This window comes from Lasiodiplodia theobromae, assembly GCF_012971845.1.
Source record: "Lasiodiplodia theobromae strain AM2As chromosome Unknown scaffold_13, whole genome shotgun sequence".
NCBI lineage: Eukaryota > Fungi > Ascomycota > Dothideomycetes > Botryosphaeriales > Botryosphaeriaceae > Lasiodiplodia > Lasiodiplodia theobromae.
The window spans coordinates 332,761-353,717 of record NW_023336333.1 but is presented as its reverse complement, the minus strand read 5'-3'; the positions used below and the strand labels follow the sequence as shown (position 1 = coordinate 353,717).

At 59.7% G+C, this 20,957-nt stretch overlaps 5 protein-coding genes across 5 annotated transcripts; 2 read left to right on the top strand and 3 right to left on the bottom strand.

Annotated features, from left to right (window-relative positions):
• Window positions 1–1,497: 1,497 nt before the first annotated feature.
• On the top strand, window positions 1,498–3,044 carry LTHEOB_4889 (Glycosyl transferase family 2; the record flags this gene model as incomplete). The annotated part of the gene is made up of 4 exons (XM_035513972.1): window positions 1,498–1,559; window positions 1,612–2,484; window positions 2,562–2,862; window positions 2,922–3,044. The coding sequence occupies 4 exons, from the start codon at window positions 1,498–1,500 to the stop codon at window positions 3,042–3,044; spliced, it is 1,359 nt and encodes a 452-aa protein (XP_035374331.1).
• A 3,950-nt stretch (window positions 3,045–6,994) lies between these two features.
• On the bottom strand, window positions 6,995–8,672 carry LTHEOB_4888 (Dihydrodipicolinate synthase; the record flags this gene model as incomplete). The annotated part of the gene is made up of 3 exons (XM_035513971.1): window positions 6,995–7,514; window positions 8,047–8,462; window positions 8,637–8,672. The coding sequence occupies 3 exons, from the start codon at window positions 8,670–8,672 to the stop codon at window positions 6,995–6,997; spliced, it is 972 nt and encodes a 323-aa protein (XP_035374330.1).
• Window positions 8,673–10,541: 1,869 nt separating this feature from the next.
• Window positions 10,542–11,841, top strand: LTHEOB_4887 (Amidohydrolase; the record flags this gene model as incomplete). Its single annotated transcript, XM_035513970.1, has 3 exons — window positions 10,542–10,660; window positions 10,742–11,274; window positions 11,414–11,841. 3 exons carry the CDS (start codon window positions 10,542–10,544, stop codon window positions 11,839–11,841), a joined length of 1,080 nt encoding a protein of 359 aa, XP_035374329.1.
• Window positions 11,842–12,327: 486 nt separating this feature from the next.
• On the bottom strand, window positions 12,328–13,385 carry LTHEOB_4886 (Short-chain dehydrogenase/reductase SDR; the record flags this gene model as incomplete). Its single annotated transcript, XM_035513969.1, has 3 exons — window positions 12,328–12,378; window positions 12,464–12,872; window positions 13,060–13,385. 3 exons carry the CDS (start codon window positions 13,383–13,385, stop codon window positions 12,328–12,330), a joined length of 786 nt encoding a protein of 261 aa, XP_035374328.1.
• A 3,248-nt stretch (window positions 13,386–16,633) lies between these two features.
• Window positions 16,634–19,643, bottom strand: LTHEOB_4885 (Polarized growth protein; the record flags this gene model as incomplete). The annotated part of the gene is made up of 3 exons (XM_035513968.1): window positions 16,634–19,302; window positions 19,357–19,500; window positions 19,586–19,643. 3 exons carry the CDS (start codon window positions 19,641–19,643, stop codon window positions 16,634–16,636), a joined length of 2,871 nt encoding a protein of 956 aa, XP_035374327.1.
• Between the last annotated feature and the right edge of the window lie 1,314 nt (window positions 19,644–20,957).

Sequence of the window (20,957 nt, the reverse complement as noted above, 5' to 3'; positions counted from 1 at the left end):
GCTGGGCGACGTCGTCCGAGACACGGTCGCCTGCAAGCCCTTCACACGGTCGTGGGGTTGATGAGGCTAGAGCGGTGGTACACATGTGGCCTTGTTAGAAACAAGCTCAAGACGAAAAAGCAATTCTGGAGCATGGGTGCCACGATGGAGGACGTCGATGCGGCTCAGCCCTATCTCGACCTCCAGCCGCCGCATCGAGCCGGCGCCTGGCCGCCCCGGGCCGGCGAGCTCGCGCGCGCCCTCTGACTAAACACGGGCTTAGCGGTCGAGGGGGCTCGTCGTGGTGCTTAGCAGACGGTGGAGCCTCGCTCGCTCGGGGCGGCGGGCTTTGGGGAGTTCGGACGGTGCTCATCATATCCGCAGCAATGGCCACTTGCCCGTTTCTCTCTTGCGCAGGCCTGGCTAAATAACCTGACATGCATCGGAACGGGAGGCGTCGTTCCCCCCGCTGCCCCCGGGCAGATCATTGCTGCAGCTCGACGAGCGTGCGGATAAAACGCAGCGGCAGGAGATTATGCAGCCCGCATGGCATGATGACGGCGCGGCGCACGTTGCGTGCAGGCTGCGGGCTCGCTTGAGGCGTGTGGGCGGTCGCGGAGGATGGCCGGGAGCGAGGACAGCAGGAAGGGCTGATTTGCGGGCCCTAGTAGGGACGGGCAGGCAGGCGCGGCGCGGGCGCTGCATACGAAGTTATCGATGGCGCGAGCATGACATGTAAGACTTTGATGTCAGCCACCGCGGCGATACGCTGCTCGTGACGGGCTAGTCGCCACAGCAATTCGCCATGTTCCGGCGTTGTTGATCGCCGGCGTGTGGAGAGAGCTGGGGCGTGTGCGCTGGGCTTCGGCGGCGGAGCGCTGGAGACAGGCATTAGCCGACGGCGCGCTGGTCGGTCTCCATCCAGCATCACACCACGGCGGCCGCGAAGCGCACTGGGGCGCTGCCTTGGGGGGGCGGCGCTTGCAGCAGGCTGGCCGCGGAGGCAGTGGGCCGGCGCAGCAATCGAGAACGAGACACTCGAGGCTCCGGCCTGCCTATTCTTAACGCGCCTCCACTCGCGCGGGAGCTGGCACGAGCGTGGTGCATGATCGGAGGCCGCGCGATGGCTGCCCGCCGTGCCCTCGCCTAGCCGGCGCGCGTTGGCGACAGTGCCCCCCTGCACCTGGGCCCTGCCTGACCTGCAGTGTGTGGGTGCGGAAATATGTCGATCGACTAAGATGGATGGGTAAAGCGCGCTGCAGGCAGTTACAGAACTGCTCAGTGGCCTGGTGGGCCCGGGCTACGGGCCATGCACAAGGACTTATTCTTTGACGACATGCTGCTGCGCTATTCAAACCCATCAACGGCGTACTTATTACCAGTCATATTCCACTCCCAGATGTGGCTGCACTATTTAGTCCCTCCCCTCCCCGAGTGAAGCGCCGCCTGACAAGCGCATCGACGCGAGCAGTCCCGCCGTCTCCCCTACACTCGTTGCGTCCCTCGTTTGGCGTTGCAATGGAGGCTCTCTGGTCCTTTGTCGACCAGCATTGGTGGCTGACTATCTTCGCCCTGACCTTGTAAGAGCTCCCGCGCCTTCACATGCCGCCCTCCCCGCTGACCGTCCCCGAGCCTGCTTAAGGGCGTGCGCACCGTCGTGAACGCCATTGCCTTCTACGCGCTCTACAGCCCCACGCCCATCCCCGAGAAGCCCACGTACACGGCCGACGATGTCACCGTCATCCTGCCCTCCATCGACGGTGATGGCGACGAGCTGCGGGAGACCGTCGGTTCGATCCTGCGCTGCGCGCCTGCAGAAATCATTTTGGTGACGATCGACGCCAACGTCAACCGGGCCAATAAGATGATAGACGCCATGGGCGGCGCCGCCCAGAAGACGATCCGAGTTATGAGCGTCGCCCAAGCAAACAAGCGCCGCCAGATGTGCGCCGCAATCCCGCAGGTCAAGACCAAGATCATCATCTTCGCCGACGACGACGTGACCTGGGGCGAACGTCTGCTGCCCTGGATCCTGGCCCCCTTCGAGGACCCCAAAATCGGCGGCGTCGGCACCAACCAGAAGATCAAGAGGAACCCCGACTTCCGCTATCTCTCCCGAGAGTACCTGTGGCAGTTTCTCGGGGAAATGTACATTCGGCGCCGCAATTTCGATATCACGGCCTGCACCCAGATGGACGGGGGTCTCCCCTGCCTGTCCGGCCGCACCGTCGCCTACCGCGCGCGTATCCTGCAAAACGGCGATTTCACCCACGGCTTCCAAAACGAGAAGTGGAACGGCTACACGCTCAATGCTGACGACGACAACTTCATCACCCGCTGGATGGTCTCGCACGGCTTCGACACCACCGTCCAGTACCACCACGAGGCCGAGGTCCAGACGACGCTCGAGTGCAACCCGCGGTACTTGCGCCAGTGCCTGCGCTGGGTGCGGAGCAACTGGCGGAGCAACCTGACAACCATGTTCGTTGAGCGCCACACCTGGACGTAAGAGATCCCTCCCCGAACGGGGCGCCGTCCCCCGATATTGTCTGAAGTGCGCACCTGCTGACCTGACCGCGCAGCCGCCAGCCATGGAGCACCTACGCCGTGCAGCAGACCACACTGACCGCCTGGGCCCTGCCGTATGACCTGACCCTGTTCTACACCTGGTACCGCGCCAGCCTCAGCGAGGACTACCACTACGACACCAGCATGGCCGGCGCCATTGCCCTGGCCGCCTGGATCGTCTTCAGCAAATGCACCAAGCTGATGCCTCACTTCGTGCGGCACCCCGAGGACACGATTCTGCTGCTGCCCGTCGTCGTCGTGTTCGGCTACGTCCACGGCTTGATCAAGTTCTGGGGCTTGGTCACGCTCAATGCTGTAAGTTCATGCCGGTACCCCGCACCGCCCTTGCTCGTGTTGCTAACGCGGAGTCGCAGACCACCTGGGGCAGCAGACCCGCCGCCGATACCGACGACGCCATCCGAATGGAGCGGCCCAAAGCGCAAGCAGGCTTTGCGCATTCGGACAACGAAAAGTTATCACTGCATTCTTCAAAATAGACACCGTCCGCCTTTTGTTTTGAGTTGCTTTGCTTTGGTGGTCTTCTGTCCGCATAATGCCGCGCTCGTGCCCGCTTCTGGAAAGGGGGGGCGTGAGATCTAATCTTGCATGGCTGGCTAGGGTTTGTTGATGATGCGTCGCACAGCGATCGTCGCGCGCCGAAAGAGGTGTGCCATTGGTTTTTCGTTCGTCTATCTTCTTCCTTGTTCATCTTTCCGCCCCCCCCTTTTTTTATTCTTCATCTTTTTGTTTTTTTCCACAATGCACGGCGGAGGCGCCGAAGGCTGCGCACTGGGTTTTTTTTTCTTGCTCAAGGAAAAAAATAAAGCGGGAGGCTGGCTTGCATTCACATTGTCTTGGGCCATTTGTCGCGCTGCACTGCGGAAGGGGGATTTGGTTTTTTTTTTTCTTGTTCTTCAGCTCCTTCGCCGCGTCTTTCTTCTCGCATTTTTTGCCTTCTTATTTTTTTTTACCGTGTTTGCCGATATCCCAGGATGGCGTAGAGGGCACCAGCAGCTTGCATCATGTCCAGAGAGAGACTCGATCTCACGATTTGTGTGTATAATACACTTTTCTCATGGGCGGGTTAAAAAAGAAGACCAATATAGTCAGCAGTAATGCTATGCATATCTCTCATGATGATGGCCAGCCAACTTGTGGACGGCGCGTGGTGGTGAAACGCGACGATAAAGCAGGCATTCTGCCCATTGGTGAATGGCAGCTGGCGGCGCGTCCGGCGCCATGCAAACGAAAAAAGAGGCCCCAAGCGGAGCATCACGCAAGACACTACCGCTACGGCTATGCAGCGCCCGAAATCTGCCGGATGGCGGCCCCCATTACCCCCGGCGGGCTGCTTCAGGGAAACGCCCCATCTTGCGAAAAGCAGCGGACGTCATGGGCCTGAAAGTGTTCGGATCAGCGCACTGGAGCCCACTCCACACGGCTCCAATTGGCATACCGAAGGGCGTCCAGTCCCGAAAAGAGAGGCGTGAAATGCCTTGCAGACCGCACCGGGAAAGGGCTCGCCCGCAGCGCCGGGTCGGCTTGAAGAAAGGCTGCGTTGTTCCCGCGAAGGGCCAAAAAACGCCATGTCACATTTTCTTAAATTTTCAAGATGCAATGCGGAAAGGTTTAGGCGAGAGATCAGAACCGCAGATTCCCTCGTCAGCATGTGCCGGGCCCTGAAGAATAGGCGCATGCGACCTGCGTCCACGCTGTGCGTCGCGTCGCGTGCGGCCCAGTCACGGCAGTCGACAACTGCGGTACCCTTAGGCTTTGGCATGCTACAACCGGCTGCATCGCCGCCAGGTGGAGAAGGGTCTCTTGGGCGCCACAGGTGTCAACAGCCGCGGCACGCCTTGGCCAGCGGCTGGGTTGGCCCTCCTTCCTGCCAGCATGCTCGCGACCGCCGACCGCATCGAGCGAGCGTCTGGCCCAGGGATCCATGGCGGGCGAGCCCATCGCGATCATCCAGATTGCCTTGCCGGAGTGCAGGCCGGCCGCACGCAACTCGCAAGCTGATGCAGGCTGCCCGCGGCAACAGCCGTCAAGCGTCCCGGCGTCGCTCGCCCGCCAGGGATCGCAGCACGGGCTGTGATTGTGATTGTGGGCGCAGCGGGAGTAGCAGCCGAGAGCAGGCCTCTGTCTCTCGGGTCGCGGCGTGTGGGCGCGAAGGAGCGGCGCAGACCTGGACACTCTGGCAAAAGACCCACCTACGCGTTGTGCGGCTGTCATCATCCAGCAGCGCTTCTCGGTCCCTTGAGCGTGCAGGATACCATGAACTAGCGGCGGCGGCGGCAGCAGCGCGGATTGATGGCAGCGGGCGGGCACGGGCGGCGTGGCATAGAGTTAATATGCCGCCGTCCGGGTCCGGGGGCGTTGGGACGCCTGTCGTGCGGGAACAACCGCAGCAGTGTCATACATTACAGCAAAAGCAATGGCACGCGTCTAATCGAAGACGCCCACGCGGCGGCCGCTCTCGCCTTCTCCTCGTTTTTTTGCTTTTGCCGTGTCGGATGCAGGCGCAGAGATCGTCCCACAGAGCTCGAGGCCCTCAGGCAGCTGTGGCGCGGCGCACGGTGGGGCACTGTCGCGCAGCGCAACCGTTGTGCACTGCCCTTGTCGCGGACGAGCCGTCCCTCTCGACGCTTCGTCAGTGCGCTGCGCCGTGACAGGATGATCCCGCCCGACGCTCGCTCCGCGCTTCCGTCCGTTAACAAGAGTTTTCCTCCGTGTGGCTCTCGGCCCTGCGTGCGCGAATCGCGGTCGCCGTCATCGTCAGCACCAGCACGACCCCTCCGAGCCGCTTGCTCTTGTTGTTGGCACCTCCCTAGCAGCTGCTCGCCTTGGGCCGGTTCTTCCTGACCGGCGGGCCCATCACGGCATCAGCTCATGGTCCAGCCGGGGCAGACCCTCCACGCCAGCCAACACTTGGGCTAGCGGTAGCCACATTGCGCAACTGCGCGGACAAAGCGCCGCCCACGTCCACACAGACTGCCGCTTGGCCGCCGCCAGCCGTGCGGTGCTGGGACGAAATGAGACGGCCTTACTCTCGGGCGCGCGTCTTTAGCTAGCTCCTCGACTCCGCAATCAATCCCTCCGCTCCGCTAACAACGCTCGAGCAGCGCCGAACCCACCCTCAAGACTGTTTGCTGGCCGAATATCAGCGGGACTTGCAGCAAATCGAGCAAGCGATCCCTTCTCTCCAGCGAGTTGGAATGTTTCCCGCCGGCGAATCTCTCAGGAACACCAGCCCTGCCCCTGTGTGAATCACGGCACTATTGAACTGCGCCCACAAAGGCCCCCCCCCACAGCCGTTGCGTATGCAAACACTGCCCTCGATGATGGAATCGCCATGCCCTCGGCCGCTCGCGCTCGGGCCCCGATTCCGCATCGCTCTAGTAGCTGGACCCTCTTCGATCATCCACCCTTCGCTGGCAACAACCTCTGTGCATCCCGCCGCCAGCGCGGGAATATTCCCAAGCTTCGCACGGCTGGTAGCGAGGCTCGTGTACTACCCGCTACCGCTCACTCTCTCCCCTCGCGTCGAGATGCGACTGGGGCCAAGTCCTGACTCGCGCGTACCAAGGCCAGGCCCTCGATTATGTGCGCGACTCGGGCGGAGTGCGGGGATGACTTTGACATGGGCGATCAGCCACGGCTGATGCCAGGAGCACGACTTCTGTTCCAAGGCCGCGCTGCTTCTGCTGCTGATTTACTGCTTGTGACCGTCTAGCATGGCAGTGCAACAGCTGCTATCTCCTTAGTGCTTCTTGATCAGCAGCCACTTCCGCGACATTTAATGGCTGTGACAGGTCTCCTTTGGAGAAGACGTCCCCTACGCCGCGTCTACGCGCCAACGCCAAGCGCGACGGTCTGCTCTGACGTGCAGCGCGTGGTAGCAACCCTAAAGTCAATGGATCGCAGGGTGTTCGCAGCTATGAGGCTCACGCGCATGTGCTTAACGCGGCTGTAGATAAGCCACCGCCTCCTCTCCAGAAGCACATGTTCGGCTGACAGCTGTGTTGCCCGCCGAATTCGCCACCGAGGCGCAGAGCCGCAAGCTAATGCGAGTGTTCTTTGCCCAACCAAGTCGAGCGTGATCAGCCGGCGGGAAGAAAAAGGAAAACAAGGCACATCACGATCAAGCGAATCGCTCCCGGCGAGACCCTAAACTGATACGCCAATGGCCTGCGCAAGGCGAACATCGCCGTCCACCTGCCATGGTCAGCAGGCTGCCGGGCGGCACCTTAGCACCGAGCTGAGATCGAATCCGCCCGCTCACCGGCTCGCGCGCGCACTAGCACCCATTCTCCAGGCGGATGAATTATCGTGCTACGGAGGATTTTCGTTTTCGTCATGATGTTGGCACCGCCCCTGCCAGCCATACTTTCGCTGCCCGCGGGGTGGTGTGGTGCACGAATGGGGAATCTGGTACTACAGGGACTCGTCACAGCGACCTCTCAACGGCCTCCAATTCATCAAGCGCATCCTTCCACTTCGCCCACTCGGCGTCGCCAAAACCGCCTTGCAGCGGGACCCTGCCGCCATCGCTGTCACCGAAGCCTCTCAGCCGCGAGATGCCCTCCTTGACGCCGATAACGCCCCATTTGCCCACCATCTTCTCGCCTGCAGCTACCTTGCGCTGCAGAGTCCGCAGCTCTTCCAGCGCCCCCAGCGAGTTCTTCTCGAACAGGTCGAAGATGCGTACCACCGTCTTGGGGAACATGGACGACAGTCCGTCGATGACGCCCGCGCCGTTGAGCGTGAGCACCGGCAGCAGCACCTGGCCCAGCCCGCTGAAGGTGCGGAATTTGCCGTGGTCGACGTTGGGTGACAGGGCGATGAGCCCAAGGTCGTCGAGGTTGCCGTGGGACAGCTTGCAGCCGACGATGTTAGGGTGCTGCGCCAGCTTAATCATCGTCTCCGGTGCGATGGCGATGTTGTTGGAAACGCCAGGGTAGTGGTACCTTGTAGCAGAGGGCTAATTAGCACAGGCAGACGGCTTTCTTCACGGAACCGATGGGATTCGATCGTGCATTAGGGCTGCATGTGCTTCCTTCCGTCGGACCTGCAGCATGCAAGCTGCTGAGGGTGGGTGGAGAGTGCGCAAGAGGCCTTGTTCACCCGGACGGCAGCACAGCAAGCCAGAGACCAGGGGCGACCTCGTCTGCCATCCCACCCGGATGGATATCTTCAGTTCCCCGTCGACGTTCACTGGATCGTTTATTCCTAACGGAATGCCCGGCTTCCAGGGTCTCGTCGCTGCAGGAACGAGCATTGGCATGCAGATATATTGCAGAATATGTTCCGGAGGGAAGATATCCATCCGGGAAGATCAGCATCTTCACTTTCAACGTCCGAAACATGTGCTTTGACTCTGGATATATCCCAAACAACATGCCAGGGCTCACGTCGTGTCTCTTTTACCCCCCGCTCTCCTTCCGTTTTTGTCTCGTATCTCTTTGACGGATAATGCTTCATGGGGGGATTGGGACTCACACAAGGATAGGGATTGGACTCTGGTCAGCCACGGCCTCGAACCATGCAATGACTCCGGCCTGCGACACAGCGCTGGCGAAGTAGCCCGGAGCCAGCACCATGCCCCACTGGGCACCGGCTTTGTGGGCCTCGCGCAACTGAGAGACCGTCTCCTCGATGCTCTGGGTGGCGGTGCCGGCAACGATGGGATAGTCGGTGAAGCCGGCCTTATCCAGCTCGGCGCGCACGCCCGACAGGATCTCAAAGCGCTCAGCGTTGGTGATGTGCACTGCCTCGCCGGTCGAGCCCAGGATTACGAGGCCACGGATACCAGCGCGGGCCAGGTAGACGGCGTGGGCGGCCTGCGTGGCGACGTCGACGGGGGCGGCGGTGGCATTGTAGTTGGCGGCCGTTTTGGAGGCGAAAAAGGTAGGGACCTACGTTCGCGGTGGTTCGCCGCAGAGGGCGGAGAATGTCAGCGGACGTTGCAGGCAGCTTCCGCTTTTCTTGTGATACCGGAGCCCCCCGATCAAGGTAAGAGGGTTTGGAGCGTCGGGAGCATGCTCGCGTGCTCCATCGTTGCGATGTCGCGTGCTCAGCTCGGTACTTACAGGCACGTAGATGCCCTTGGGAGGAGAGGCGACCATGATGGGCGGAACGTTTCTATCGGTCTACTTCTAATGGAAGAAAACAACAACAATCTGAAGGGCAGCAGCAAGCTACCGGGACAATCGAGGTGAAAGACGCAGAGTCTACCCCGCGCCTCGTTGCCCCGCGCTGAATACTTATTTAATGATGCCACCCCGACACCGGTTCACCATGACTGCTAGCCGGCCTTCGTCGTCGTCGCGACAATCTTCCTGGTCGGCAACTCAAGGCAACTTTGCCGCCGGTGCGACCATGGTTTTTCGGCGAACGGGCGCGGGCGTGCGTGCATCGGCGTTCATAAAGACGAAATCGCAAGGCCAGAAAGCGAAAACGATGGGGCGAACCCGCAAAAAAGTTGGAAGTGTGAGGGGGAAGAGGGGAAAGCTTTCCCCAATCCCCAATCCCCAGACCTGCTCGGTGCAAGTCAGCAGCGAGCAAGGAGGGGCCGGTGCGCGAGCGTTATGGATCACGGGTGGGCTCGGCATCTGCTCTGATCTGGCCCTCTCACCTCTCCACTCTTTTGGTTTGCCATAGGTCTTTCTTTCGGCAACTTGGCTGGGTCTTTTCGGGAAGCCGGCCGTTTGGCGATGATGGCAGCACTAGTACACTTATTCCCGGTATCGCATAATGCCGAGGGAGCTAGCAAGAAGAAAAGGATCGAGGTCATCGGGGAAGGCGATGCGGATTCCTCCACTTTGGCCCCCAAGTTCGGCGTGCAGATTTCCAAATCGATCCCTCGGTTGAGAACGTTTGGGGCCGGGGCGGACGTGGTTAGATTCAGCGATTGGGGCGGGCATGACTTGCGTTAGCCTCAGTGGCTAGCGCGCAGTGTCCCTCCGTCTTACCTATCTCTTTCTCTTAACCTGTCTAGGCAGCAGGTCAGTTTACCCAGTCTCGATGTGGCGCTTCGATTTGCCCACCCCGGTGCAGATTGGCGAGTCGTTCAACGCTGCTGTCCAAGGAGTTGGCTCCGGCCGCGTTATGTCCGACGCTTGTGTGGAATTTTTCTGCTGGGAGCGAGTGGTTTTGATTTGTGTGGGTTGGGCTTCGGTCCTTGCCCCGCTTTGCAAGCATTTGTGGGACCTCGCAACAAGCACTTCTCCGGTTGCTCTGTGTCTTTTCCCACTCTTTTCTGGCCTCTTTTGCTCAGGCATCCTGCCCGCTCTGACCCCCGCTACGTCATCTTGTCTTGGACGCTCCTTCTCCGAACCCTCTGCTATACCCCGCCATTGGTCGCTTCGAGGGAAGCTATTCCCGGCCCCGTTTTGACACGACGCTCTCCCCGCCGCAGCGTGGGATGATTTCTAGAGTCCAGAACGAGGCCTGAGGGAGGCCCGAATCGCTTGACACCTTGCTTTCCAGTAACCGTTACGGCATGTGCCCAGCAGTGAATTTTGCCCTACGTGGGGACGGCACTTGAAGAGGCGCAGGGCAAGCAAAACTCGAGCCAAGACTTTGGATGTGGAGGGTTAGTTCGCGGCTCGCTTGCTCTCGCTCGGCATACTTTGCTGTCCTGACTATTGCAAAGCCTCTGATACGCTTTCCATCTTCCGTCCTATTTTGTACGGACGCATGCTCCTAATCTTCTCGACCACCATCAACACTGCACGTTTGCTGACAAGTTACGAGACTCGTGTTTAAATTGCCCCGGATTTTCTTCCCCATGGCTCATGTGATTTTCCAGCTCTTCTCTTTTCCCATTTAGCCTATCTCATCTCCACATTCTTCAAGCTCATCTGCTCCACAAGACTCTCAGTTCTCCCTATTCAAGCTCTTCGTGAAATTTTGTATCCCAAAAAGCGCCAAATCAAGCATCGAGGAAAAAAGAAAGAAAAATACTGAATTCCCCATTGACGAAAAAAAAAATCATGCCCCCACCACCCCGCATTCTCGACTCCCACATCCACCTCTGGCCGCACACGTCAACCAATCCAACCGGCCACGCATGGATGGCCCCAGGCGGGCCACTCACAAAACAATACTCGCTGTCTGACTACTTTGCCGCATCCTCCACGCCCGCACCTTCTTCTTCTTCTTCTTCTTCTTCTTCTTCTTCTTCCTCCTCCAGCACCTCCTCCACACCACCCCGCGTCCGCGGCGCCGTCTACGTCGAAACCGACCGCACCCTCGCCAACGACGCGAAAGCCGACATCCTCGTCCGCGCCGCGCAGCCGCTCGAGGAACTCCGCTGGCTGCGCCGCCTCGTGACGGGCACGCCCGCGCCGGGCGAAGGTTTCGCGCCTGGCGACGGCGCCGTCCTCTGGGGCCTGGTGCCGTGGATCCCCGTCGATGTCGGCCTCGCGGACTTGCGCGCGTACCTGGCGGCGGCGGAGGAGGCGGCGGGGCCGGAGGCGTGGGCGAGGGTTGTCGGGTGGCGCTTCCTCGTGCAGGGGATAAAGGACGAGGAGGCGTTCGGGAGGGTGGTGGGCGGGTGGACGGAGGCGCTGAGGGAGGTGGGGAGGAGGGGGTGGTGTTTTGATGTGGGCGTGGATGCGAGGAGTGGGGGGGTGTGGCAGGTGGAGAGGGCGGTGGAGGCGTGTGAGAGGGTGAATGATGGTGGGGATGGGGTGAGGGAGGGGGAGGAGGTGAGGTTTATTTTGAGTGAGTGGCTCTTTTTTTTCTCTCTTCTTTTTGCTGGGGGGCATCTTTTCTTTTTTTTTTTTCTTAAAGAGTTCACAAGAGCAAGGGAGAAAAGGTGGTGGTGGTGGTTACAAGAGAGCTGACATCAGCGGAATGATAGATCACCTCTGCAAGCCGGACATGGAGCAGCACCCAACCACGCCAGCCCAGCGCGACGCCTTCGACCGCTGGAGCGCAGCCATCCGCCGCGCCGCCCGCTCGCCGCACACCTACATGAAGCTGTCCGGCGCCTTCTCCGAAATCGCGGACCAGGACCCCAGCGCCCCCTGGACCCCGGAGCGCGTGCTCGAGCGCATGAAGCCTTGGCTCGACGTGCTCTTCAGCGCCTTCCCGCCCGAGCGCATCATGTTCGGCAGCGACTGGCCCGTCTGCAATGTCCGCGGCCCGGGCGACGCGCGGGCGTGGAGCTGCTGGGCGGCTGCGGTGGAGAAGATTCTGGATGCGTACGGCCTGACGGAAGAGCAGCGTGATCGCGTGTGGTACGGCACCGCCGTAGAGGCGTATCGGCTGAGTCCTCCGAAGGCGTGATTTCTTTTGGCGCAGTGGACTGCAAAGGATATTGACCTTGAAAGTACATCCCTGGGATATTGGATCCTATCTATGTCCAGATGTAGTTGCACGTTTTAGGAAGTCAGATTTATGTTCAGACGTCTACTTCATATGCTTGGGATACAGAGGGGTATTACAGCTGAAGGCTAATGTTACTTTTTTAATTGTTTATGCCACGGGTAGTTGAAGCTATCATCCGGACGCAAATGTGGAATTAATAATTATACATACGCGTCGGGACGATAGCTTCAACTACCCATATGAGTCCAATAATTTGCGAATGTCGTGAAATAGTATTGATTCTGGGGCCCCTGTCGTCAACCCCTGCTATTCCTCTCGCTAGTATCCTCCATACCACGAAAGGATCTTATATAATACATTGTGCCTGGGGTTGGAATTTCAATTCAATGGAACGTGGTAATATTGCTTTGATACTGAATCGAATATTCTCTATAAAGTATGTATTTACTGAAGATTCACAAACAAGCCTCCGTCCACGAGCAATTGCGCGCCATTCTGTGTCGCCAGTCAGCAACCACCCCTGTCCACACGACCAACCAATGGGAAAGGAGGGGAAGGGGATCCTCCTGCAGGGACTCACCACATAATTACTCAGATCGCTCGCCAAAAAAACCGCGGGTCCCGCCAGATCCGCCGGCTCGCCCGTCCTGCCCAGCGGGATGCGGCCTTCCATATACTTTCTCTTGTCCGGGTCGGCCAGATCCTTGTCGTTCAGCTGCGTCTTGATGGTGCCGGGCAGCAGGGCGTTGCAGCGGATGTTGTAGCGGCCGAGGGCGCAGGCGCACGACTGCATCAGGCTGAGCACACCGGCCTTGGTGGGCGTGTAGTGCGCCTGCTGACCACCACCTACTAGTGCCGAGATGGACGAGATGCCGATGATGGAGCCGCCGTGGCCCTGTGCCGCCATCTGCCGCGCTGCGGCTTGCGTGGCGTGGAAGGCGCCGCCGAGGTTCGTGTTGAGCGTGAATTCCCAGTGCTCGGTGTCGAGGCTGTGTGTGTACGCGTAATGCTGTCAGCATTTCCCCTCTCTTTTTTTTGCTTTCAGAAAGTAAAATGGCAAATGACGAGGAGATCATCATCTCTCCCATCCCGGTTGAATGAAGACAGGGTAAAGCTGGTATGTGGTGCAAATAGCTACCACGCGCCAACCCCTCTCGGATCCACGCGCACACTTACTCCAAGAAATCCGCAAACTTGCACACGCCGGCATTGCTCACGAACACGTCCAGCTTCCCAAACTCCTCGACCGTCCGCTCGACCAGCCGCTTCGCCGTCTCGGGCTTGGAGATGTCGCCCGGCACGGCGATGAGCGGCGCGTCCGCCGGCTTCTCCTTCAACATCGACTCGAACTGCGCATTGGACGCGTCATCGCCCAGATGGTTGACGGCGACCTTGGCGCCCTGGCGCAGGTACTCGAGCGCGATGGCGCGCCCGATGCCCGTCACGCCGCCCGTGATGGCGGCGACCTTGTTGACGAGGAGCTTGGGTGCTGCGGCTGCCATTGTGTGTGGGTTTGTATATGTCCTTGGTGGAAGGAGCTTCTTGGCGGTCGGCTGGAGATGTTGGAAGGGGTGTCGCTCGGTCGTGGTTGTCGTAGGTGCTTTTGGGCCCTTTTTTTCTGCGATGGCGGGGTCGGGACGCGGAGCGCGGGGTCTGGGGAAAGAGAACAGAGAAAAAAAATCTATGAATGGAAATGAACAAAACGAGATAGGTTCAGAAGAGAGGAAATAGGCGTTTACTTCGTCTCCACGCGTAGGTATCTGCTATGTAGGCCTCAGGACCAAAAAAAAAAAAAAAGGTAGGTGTCGTGTGTTTACAACCCCAAGCTCTGCCCCTCCCCCTCGCACCGTGCTGTCCCGCACCGCGGGGCGGGGTACTCCACGGTCCCAGGCTCCGCCAAATCTAGTGGTCCATTAGGCGACATCTCCGTGAAAGGGTCCGTTGGAACCATCTGGACCCCAGGTACGCTACCGCTCTACCCAGTAAAGTGACTTCATTCCGGAGCGATGCTCAGACGGATCCTCGGGACAATGTGCAGCGAAAGCCCACCTACCGCATTGGTTGTCGCTTCGGCCACTGGGGACCGCTTGCCGATGGCCGGTTTCAGAGGCCGATAACGGATGCGGCTGTGAACCGAACCACAGCAAAAGAAGCAGCGGGTGCAGGAACAGGGGAAGAGGCGGGTATGAGTAAGATCTGGTGATATTTGGTCGCTGACAAAGAGGGGGGATTGCCGGAGAGGACTCCGCCGCCGACATCAGGGTCTCTCTTCCTCGGGGGCCGGCCCTGCTGTTCCTAGACGTGTCGTAAGAGATGGCTGTTATGCACGTGGGATACATAGTGGCTTGCAGCACTCCCTAAGCCCTGCGCAGTGCAGAAATAAATGCACATGTGTGCAGTGCAGAAATAAAAGGCACATGCATGTGAAAGCACGGGGAGGCGGAAGCAAGAAGGTTAGACGACATGGGCGGCCGCGAAAACGGCCCAAAAACGTGAGCCATTCCTCCCCGTCTCCGTTCAGCCGTGCGGCCCGACGCGACGGGTACCGTGCCTTATTTTTTCTTTCTTTTTTCTTTTTTGCTTTTCCCGTTCCCGTCCGTCTGGTGGAACCAGTCTCTCGGAGTACACTGCGATCACAGTTCGTTGGTCTTCGTTCAATGACTTTTTGCTTTTTCCTTTCTCCTTTGGCCATCCCCCACCTGTCCGCACTCCACTTTCTTCACTCGCCGTGCATCGGCATGGATCCGTTATACATGTGCATGGACTGCGTGTGAAAGTAGGCATTCCTGGCAGGGGACAAAAGCGCGCGAAGATCTCGGGGAGCACGGCAGAGGCGTTTTGCCTTCGGCCTGCCTGCTGGCGTGATGAGGGTGTGTATCCGAAGTGGGTAGGCGAAGTGGGTCCCCTTTCGCTGTCTCGTCTGCCATGAGGCAAGGTTTCGCGTCGTCGTCGTCGTTGCTGCTGACGGGCTTGGCTTGGTGGCTGGGGCCTACTGTACGCCGGCTTGCATGTTCCTCCTATTCCTTGCTGCTCTACATGTTGTGTCGCCGCATATACTGACTGATGAGGTATGTGATTGATAGCTATACGAGGTTCGCGGCATGACACAGCCTATTTCAGTATATCGAGCCTTTCTATCACATTTTTGTTTTTGACAGTATTCAGTCTGCAAGCCCTACTTTTCTTCGTGCATGGGCGAGACCCTCTGCACCGCATTGCATGCATGCAGCCTCTCGTTCGTCGCCGCTTGCCTGCATGCACATCATCGTGCGACCAATGGTTGCCGGTACCGAATTTCTCGACGAATCGTCGATGCCAATTGCCTTAAATTTTTTATTCTGCCTTGGTTCCCGAATTTCATCATTGCCGCAGATGCGGCTCCTGGAGAGCAGACGCGTCGTCAGAAGGCCAATTGCCCTGCTTCTCGCCGCCGGCCGGTGACGCAGGCCTGCATGACAAGCCGGCGGTGGAGTCTGGACGAGCGCGGAAAATCAGGACACAGATTCTGGCGCTGAGGCAAGACCCGGGTTGATCGCGACGGCGATGGGGCGCGCCGACTGGGGGCGCGCAAATGACGACTTCACGGTAGGTACGGAGTGGTGACGAGATTGGCGGGCGTGCATATGCAGCGTGCAGCAGGGTCAAGTCGAGGCGAGGCGGAATCAACTGGCTCATTCTCGGAGCGACAGGAAAGCAGCAGAAGGGCCGGGTCGCGGCGCGCAGAAAAATGGGTGGGCTGGAGGGAGAAGAGCAGAAAGAACTAGACCGCACCGGAGCTCAGGGACCCTGCAGCAGCTCGGCGGCCGGGGGCGGGTTGGTGGTGGTGTGTCGAGGGATGCGTGCAGGTGCAGGTGCGATGCGATGCCCGCCGATGGGATCTCACTGCGCGACGAGCGGAAGGGGCAAGCCACAACGGCCGATGATGCGATGCCGACGATTCTTTCTTCCCTCACCCCTCCCCATCCCGGCTCCTGCGTCTGCAAGTTTATTTATATTGCCATTACCACCGGTCAGCCCGCCCTGCTCCGCGAGAGCCCTGTCCTGCAGCTCCCTCGGCAAGCGGTTAGCCGCAGCACCCCTCCACATAAGCTTGACGTATCTCTCCCTCTCCCCGCACGTCTGTTGTTCCGCTGCCCGCTCTCCCTCCCGACCAGCCCGCCATGCCGAAACGCGTATCCCTACGAGGCACGCTGTGCCTCGTGTTGAACACCCTCACACCCATCAACCCGGATCCTCGTCTGCTTATCCCACCGTCGAAAATCGGTCGCGCCCGCAGCCGCAGCTGCACGTTGACGTGAGCTGAAGAGACAAATGTGACACGGTACTTTTCAATCCACCACTGCCGCCAAGCTGTGCACAACTCGCTCTGTATTATGCTCCCACGGAAAAGTACCTATACTAAACACTACAAGGAAATCTGCAAAGAGATATGAGCACCGTACGTACTCAGGGGTACTCGATCCTATACCGCCAAATCAACCCGTAGGCCAACGTTCATAACCGTCGTCCAGATATGCTAATAGAAAGTCGACTATGACCCAGTGCAAAGAAACAAGGAAATTGTCTCGCCCATCGCCGACAGCTTGCTTTGAGCCCTGAAGAAATCCCACACAGGGCCTACCCTTGCAATGCCGTCCCCTGTTGACCCAAGATGTTCCGAAAGAAAATGGTTGAGCAGTGTGAACAAAAAAGGGAACATGGACCAATCCTCGTGCTTTTCTGCCAATCAGCTGCCGCAACCTGCGGCCCATCACTCTTTACTCGCAGCCTCGCTATTCACCGATGCCGCTGCCGCCTCGCTAGTCCCAACACTGCCTGATCGCTTCGGATCGTCTGCCGAGTCGCCCTCGTCTTCCAGGCCAGATATAGCCAAGCCTCGTTCCTCGTCCTCTTCGTCGATCTTGTCGGGATTGATGTTCTCCTCATCCTCGTCCTCGCCCATCAGCGCCGGGGGCCGTTGCTGCATCTCCCGTGCCTTGGCGAGAGAGATCGTCTTCTGCTGGTATGTGCTGATGACTTCTTTGCTTTCGTCGCGATCGATTGTTGCCTTCATGAGCGCTGCCATCCAGAGACGTCCCTGTTGAAGATTATCCACTGCGAAGTAATGCACCGTTGGTTTGGTGAAATTGACGGCTTTCGACAACCCAGCCCGAGGCGGCACTAGCTTGAAGATGAACATGCCCGACGGGTCTTCCTTGAGGTCAATCTCGTTTGCCGCATCCGTTTGCGCTGACGTCGTCAAGGTCGCGTTTTGAGGAGACGTTGGTGATGACTTGGCCCCAGTCATCATCGCATGGAGGCCCGTCATACGTTCGTTGTTTGCTGGCAACACACGGTGACCCGAAATATCGATCAGACCCTTCTCCGCCGTGTCGAACTCCGAATAGTAATACGACAGACGTCGGCCCTTGAGCACGAACAGCCTCGTCTTCCATGTTGTCATCATATTCGACGATCGCTTCTTCATCCATCCGTTGTAGTCAGAGCCCGGTATCGTTTCTGAAGGCGGCTTGTTCTCCAGGCCCCTCTGGTATGCACTTGTTTCCTTCTTTGTCTTCTTCTTCGGTCCGCTGCTAGCGGTACTGGACGTCATCGAGTTGCCCGTTGCGCTGCGAAGGACATCCGGTGGTGCCTCTCCAGAGTCAAAGCTCTTCGAAGTCTGTGACGGCGTGCTGGATCCGGTCCGTGCTGGAGAGTTCATAGCAGAGTCTTTGTTGGGAGAGACAGGAGGGAGGTTCTTCGCCCCGCTCAGAGTTCCAGCAAGAGCGTCTGAAATGGCTCGAAGACCCGTTGCACGCGGCTTCGGGTACCGCTGAATGGCTGGCGGCGGCGAGGCGCGGCCGCCTGCCGTCGTTTCCTCGCTCTCTGCCAGGTTCGGCGACGAAGCAATGGCGTCGATACTTGGCGTCCCGTAATCCAGTTTAGTGACAGTTGCAGATCGTTCCTTGCTGATGGCTTTAGGGGAGCTCCGCAACTCAGGTCCGCTGGCTGTGCGCGCACTCTGGCTGCGTTTCGTCCCAGGGCTGTAGAAAGAGGAAAGCAGAGCGGTAGGTTCGGTCGTGTCCCGCATCGAGTCGCTACTACCAATTCTGCTGTGACGTTTGAACGCTGACAGGCGCCTTCCATCCTGGCCAGAGCTCGACGTCCGGGAATGACTTGGGCTGTGACCCTTGCGCAGGACATTTCTGTGTTTGCGATTCTCAACTTCTCCGCCTGAGAAATAGCCGCGGTCGAGATCGGGCGTTACCACATTCAGACCTGCGCCACGTGGACTGCCTTCAGTGGGAGTTTCAGGCCGCATTTGCGCAGAGGACGCTGGCCTCCCATTGGCGTCTCCCATTTTCCAGTTCCGATCAAAGGATGGCTGCTTTTTATGTGCGTTCGGCGTTGCTTGGGTTACGTGAACATTGCTCGGAGTGGTTGGTGTTGTGGGCAAATTCGCAAACTCGACCGAAGAATGCCTCCGGTGGTGATTCATCTCTCTCACAGACGCCGCAGATGGGCGTCTGGTGTCGTTGAGGGGAGAACCTGGTGTGCCGGGTACAGATTGCTGCGAGCTTCCTCTGTTTACCTGCTGTCGACTCGACGGCCTGGCACCATTGGAATCCATCAAACTTGGAATGCGAGGCAGGACCGTGCCAATCGACGTGCTGCGATGGCGAATGGATCCTGCGTTCGAGCCCTGCTCCGAGCCCGAATAGTCCTGTATGCTCTGAGAATTACGCACCGCTTCGGCTACTTCTTGCTGGAGGGCTTTGATCTTCTGCCAGATCTTTAGACGGGGCCCGATGGGACCGAGATCGAATTCTTTCATGAAGACCGACGCCTGATCCATGCCCAGCAAGACTTCACCCGATATTTCCTGTTCCTTAAAAACTTCGCAATGACGCCTGTCCACTCCGACGTCCTCCAACCACTCGGCGACGTGGAGCGGCGTCCAGTGCCTGATCTCATGCAAAGTGTGTAATCCATTCTCCTCCTCGTCGGTCTCCTGGCCGTTGATGTACGACAATCGGTGCTCGACATGGCTGCTGTACTCGCTCCCACTATCGTTGTTGGTGCGGAGGTCGCGCAGCATGCTCCCGCGCGGCGTGTTGATATCGGTCAGATGCTCGTCGATAACACTCAGGGTCTCGTTCATGACGGGGCTCCTCTGCTCTCCTGAAAGCGCCCGCTGGCCGTTGTTCATGGTGGCAATCGCAGAGAGCGCCATTGGGGCGGTCGCAGAGCGCTGGATACCCGTGGCGCTAGGGGCAGGAGAGTCGGACTGTGGCGGCGTTGACTGCGGTTGGTCGCTGGCGGCATCGAGAGTCGCAAACGAGGGGCCGGTGGTCGCTGTGGGACTGGTAGTGTAGGCAACGCCAGGGCGATTATTTAGGACAGAGGAAAATGTTGGCCGCGGGGCCAGTTGTGTGTAGACTGGACTAGCTCAGTTAGCCATTCTCCGCGAGCGGAACGGGAGGACTGGCGTACCCTCTGGGAACAGGCCGGTTTGCCCGTTCTGCAGGTGGCGGCCCAGGAACCAGCCATCGCCAAAGTCGTCGTCGCGCTCGATGAGCTCGATGCGGTCGCCGCGCTTGAGGCTCAATTCGTCGGGGCTGCGCGCGTTGAACTCGTCTGGTAGCTCGGCAGGTATCAGCAGGTAGCCAAGGGAGCGGCGCGGAAGCGGTCGCGGCGCGGGCGGGGCGCGGAGGCGACTTACGGATGACCAGGAGAGTGTCTCCAGGCTGCGCCTGGTCCATATTGGGACGCGCCGCCATGGTGTGCAGTCTGGGCGGCTGCGGGGGTGGTGGTCGGTCGGTCTGGTCGGGGTGATTGCTGCTGCTGGGGATCACCTCATGGCAGCCCTCGCAAAGGGCATCGCGCGTTCGTGGCCGGAGGCTGGGTCGTACCAGGCCGATGGAGGCTCGCGAGCTCAGCAGACGGGAGTGGCGGCGGCCTGGCAGGTATGGAGAAGCTCAATTTCGGGGCCCCGTCTGAGTTAATAGTATGCAGCGGCGCCGGCCAATCACATGCGCGATCGCTCCATGGAGGGCGCTTGGGAGCGCTGTTCAGCGGGAGGGCAGAGAGCGCGCGCGGCGGCAGCAGACGAGCGCACGCAGGGTCGGCGCGCGATCAGAGGGTCGTACGGCGCAAAATGAGCTGGCAGTTGAGATGGGCGAGCAGCGGGCGCGGGCGCCGGATCCCAGCATGACAGCGGTAGCGGTAGCCGCAGGCACGCGGCACCTGGCTCTCGCACGGGCGGATCTCCCTCTGGACTCACAGGGTCTCTCCAGCTTCGCCCAAGTCTCGTCGCGCGCGCCCCGGGGGCGACCCGTCGCACACGGCCGCGCGGAGCGGTGCGGGTTGCTCGCGGTTTGAAATTCTCTCCGTGGCGCTGCGTCCAGTTCGCGCTTACTGGCAGCCAGCTCACAACGCCTCTGCACGGCGAGACGAGCGCTCTCACCTCGCAGCCCCGCCCGCCGTCCGACGTCTTGCCTTCATCTGCATCCTGCCAAATCCGGGTGTGCACCGTGCGCCCTCTGGGGCAAACAGCAAACGCCCATCTTTGACCACCGCGCTCTGCCATGCTCCAGTCCAGACACCACCTGCCGAGCTGACCTTGCCACGCCAGCCATGAGGCCGTCGGAACCTACTCGCGCGGAGCATCAGACCTCCAATTCCACCGCGAATGCCTTCCTGGGTGGCAGGCGCATGCCCACTTGGCTGACCACCGGCCAGCCGCAAGTCAACGCTTCGCCGTTGCTGCCTTCGCGCAAGAGACCCGCCCCAAGGGACTTCGATCCCCCGAAGCGACCCTCAAAGCCCACACAAAATCCTCCTTCGAGCTCTGCCTCGCCGAACCTGCCCTGTGTCACCGCTGCGCCTGCGGCACAGCCTCCTCTCAGTGTCGCCGTTCAGAATGCTTCGAACCCTGCCTCTCCGGCTCTCCCAAACGTCGTTGCCTCCCAGATATCACGCGCCTCCAGCACCACCGAAAACAACATCCTGCCCTCGCCCGCTCCGAGCGAAGACCCGGCCATGCATCCGTCCGCCTCGAGCAAAGAGCCTGCCGGTCACCGAGTTCGCGCGAC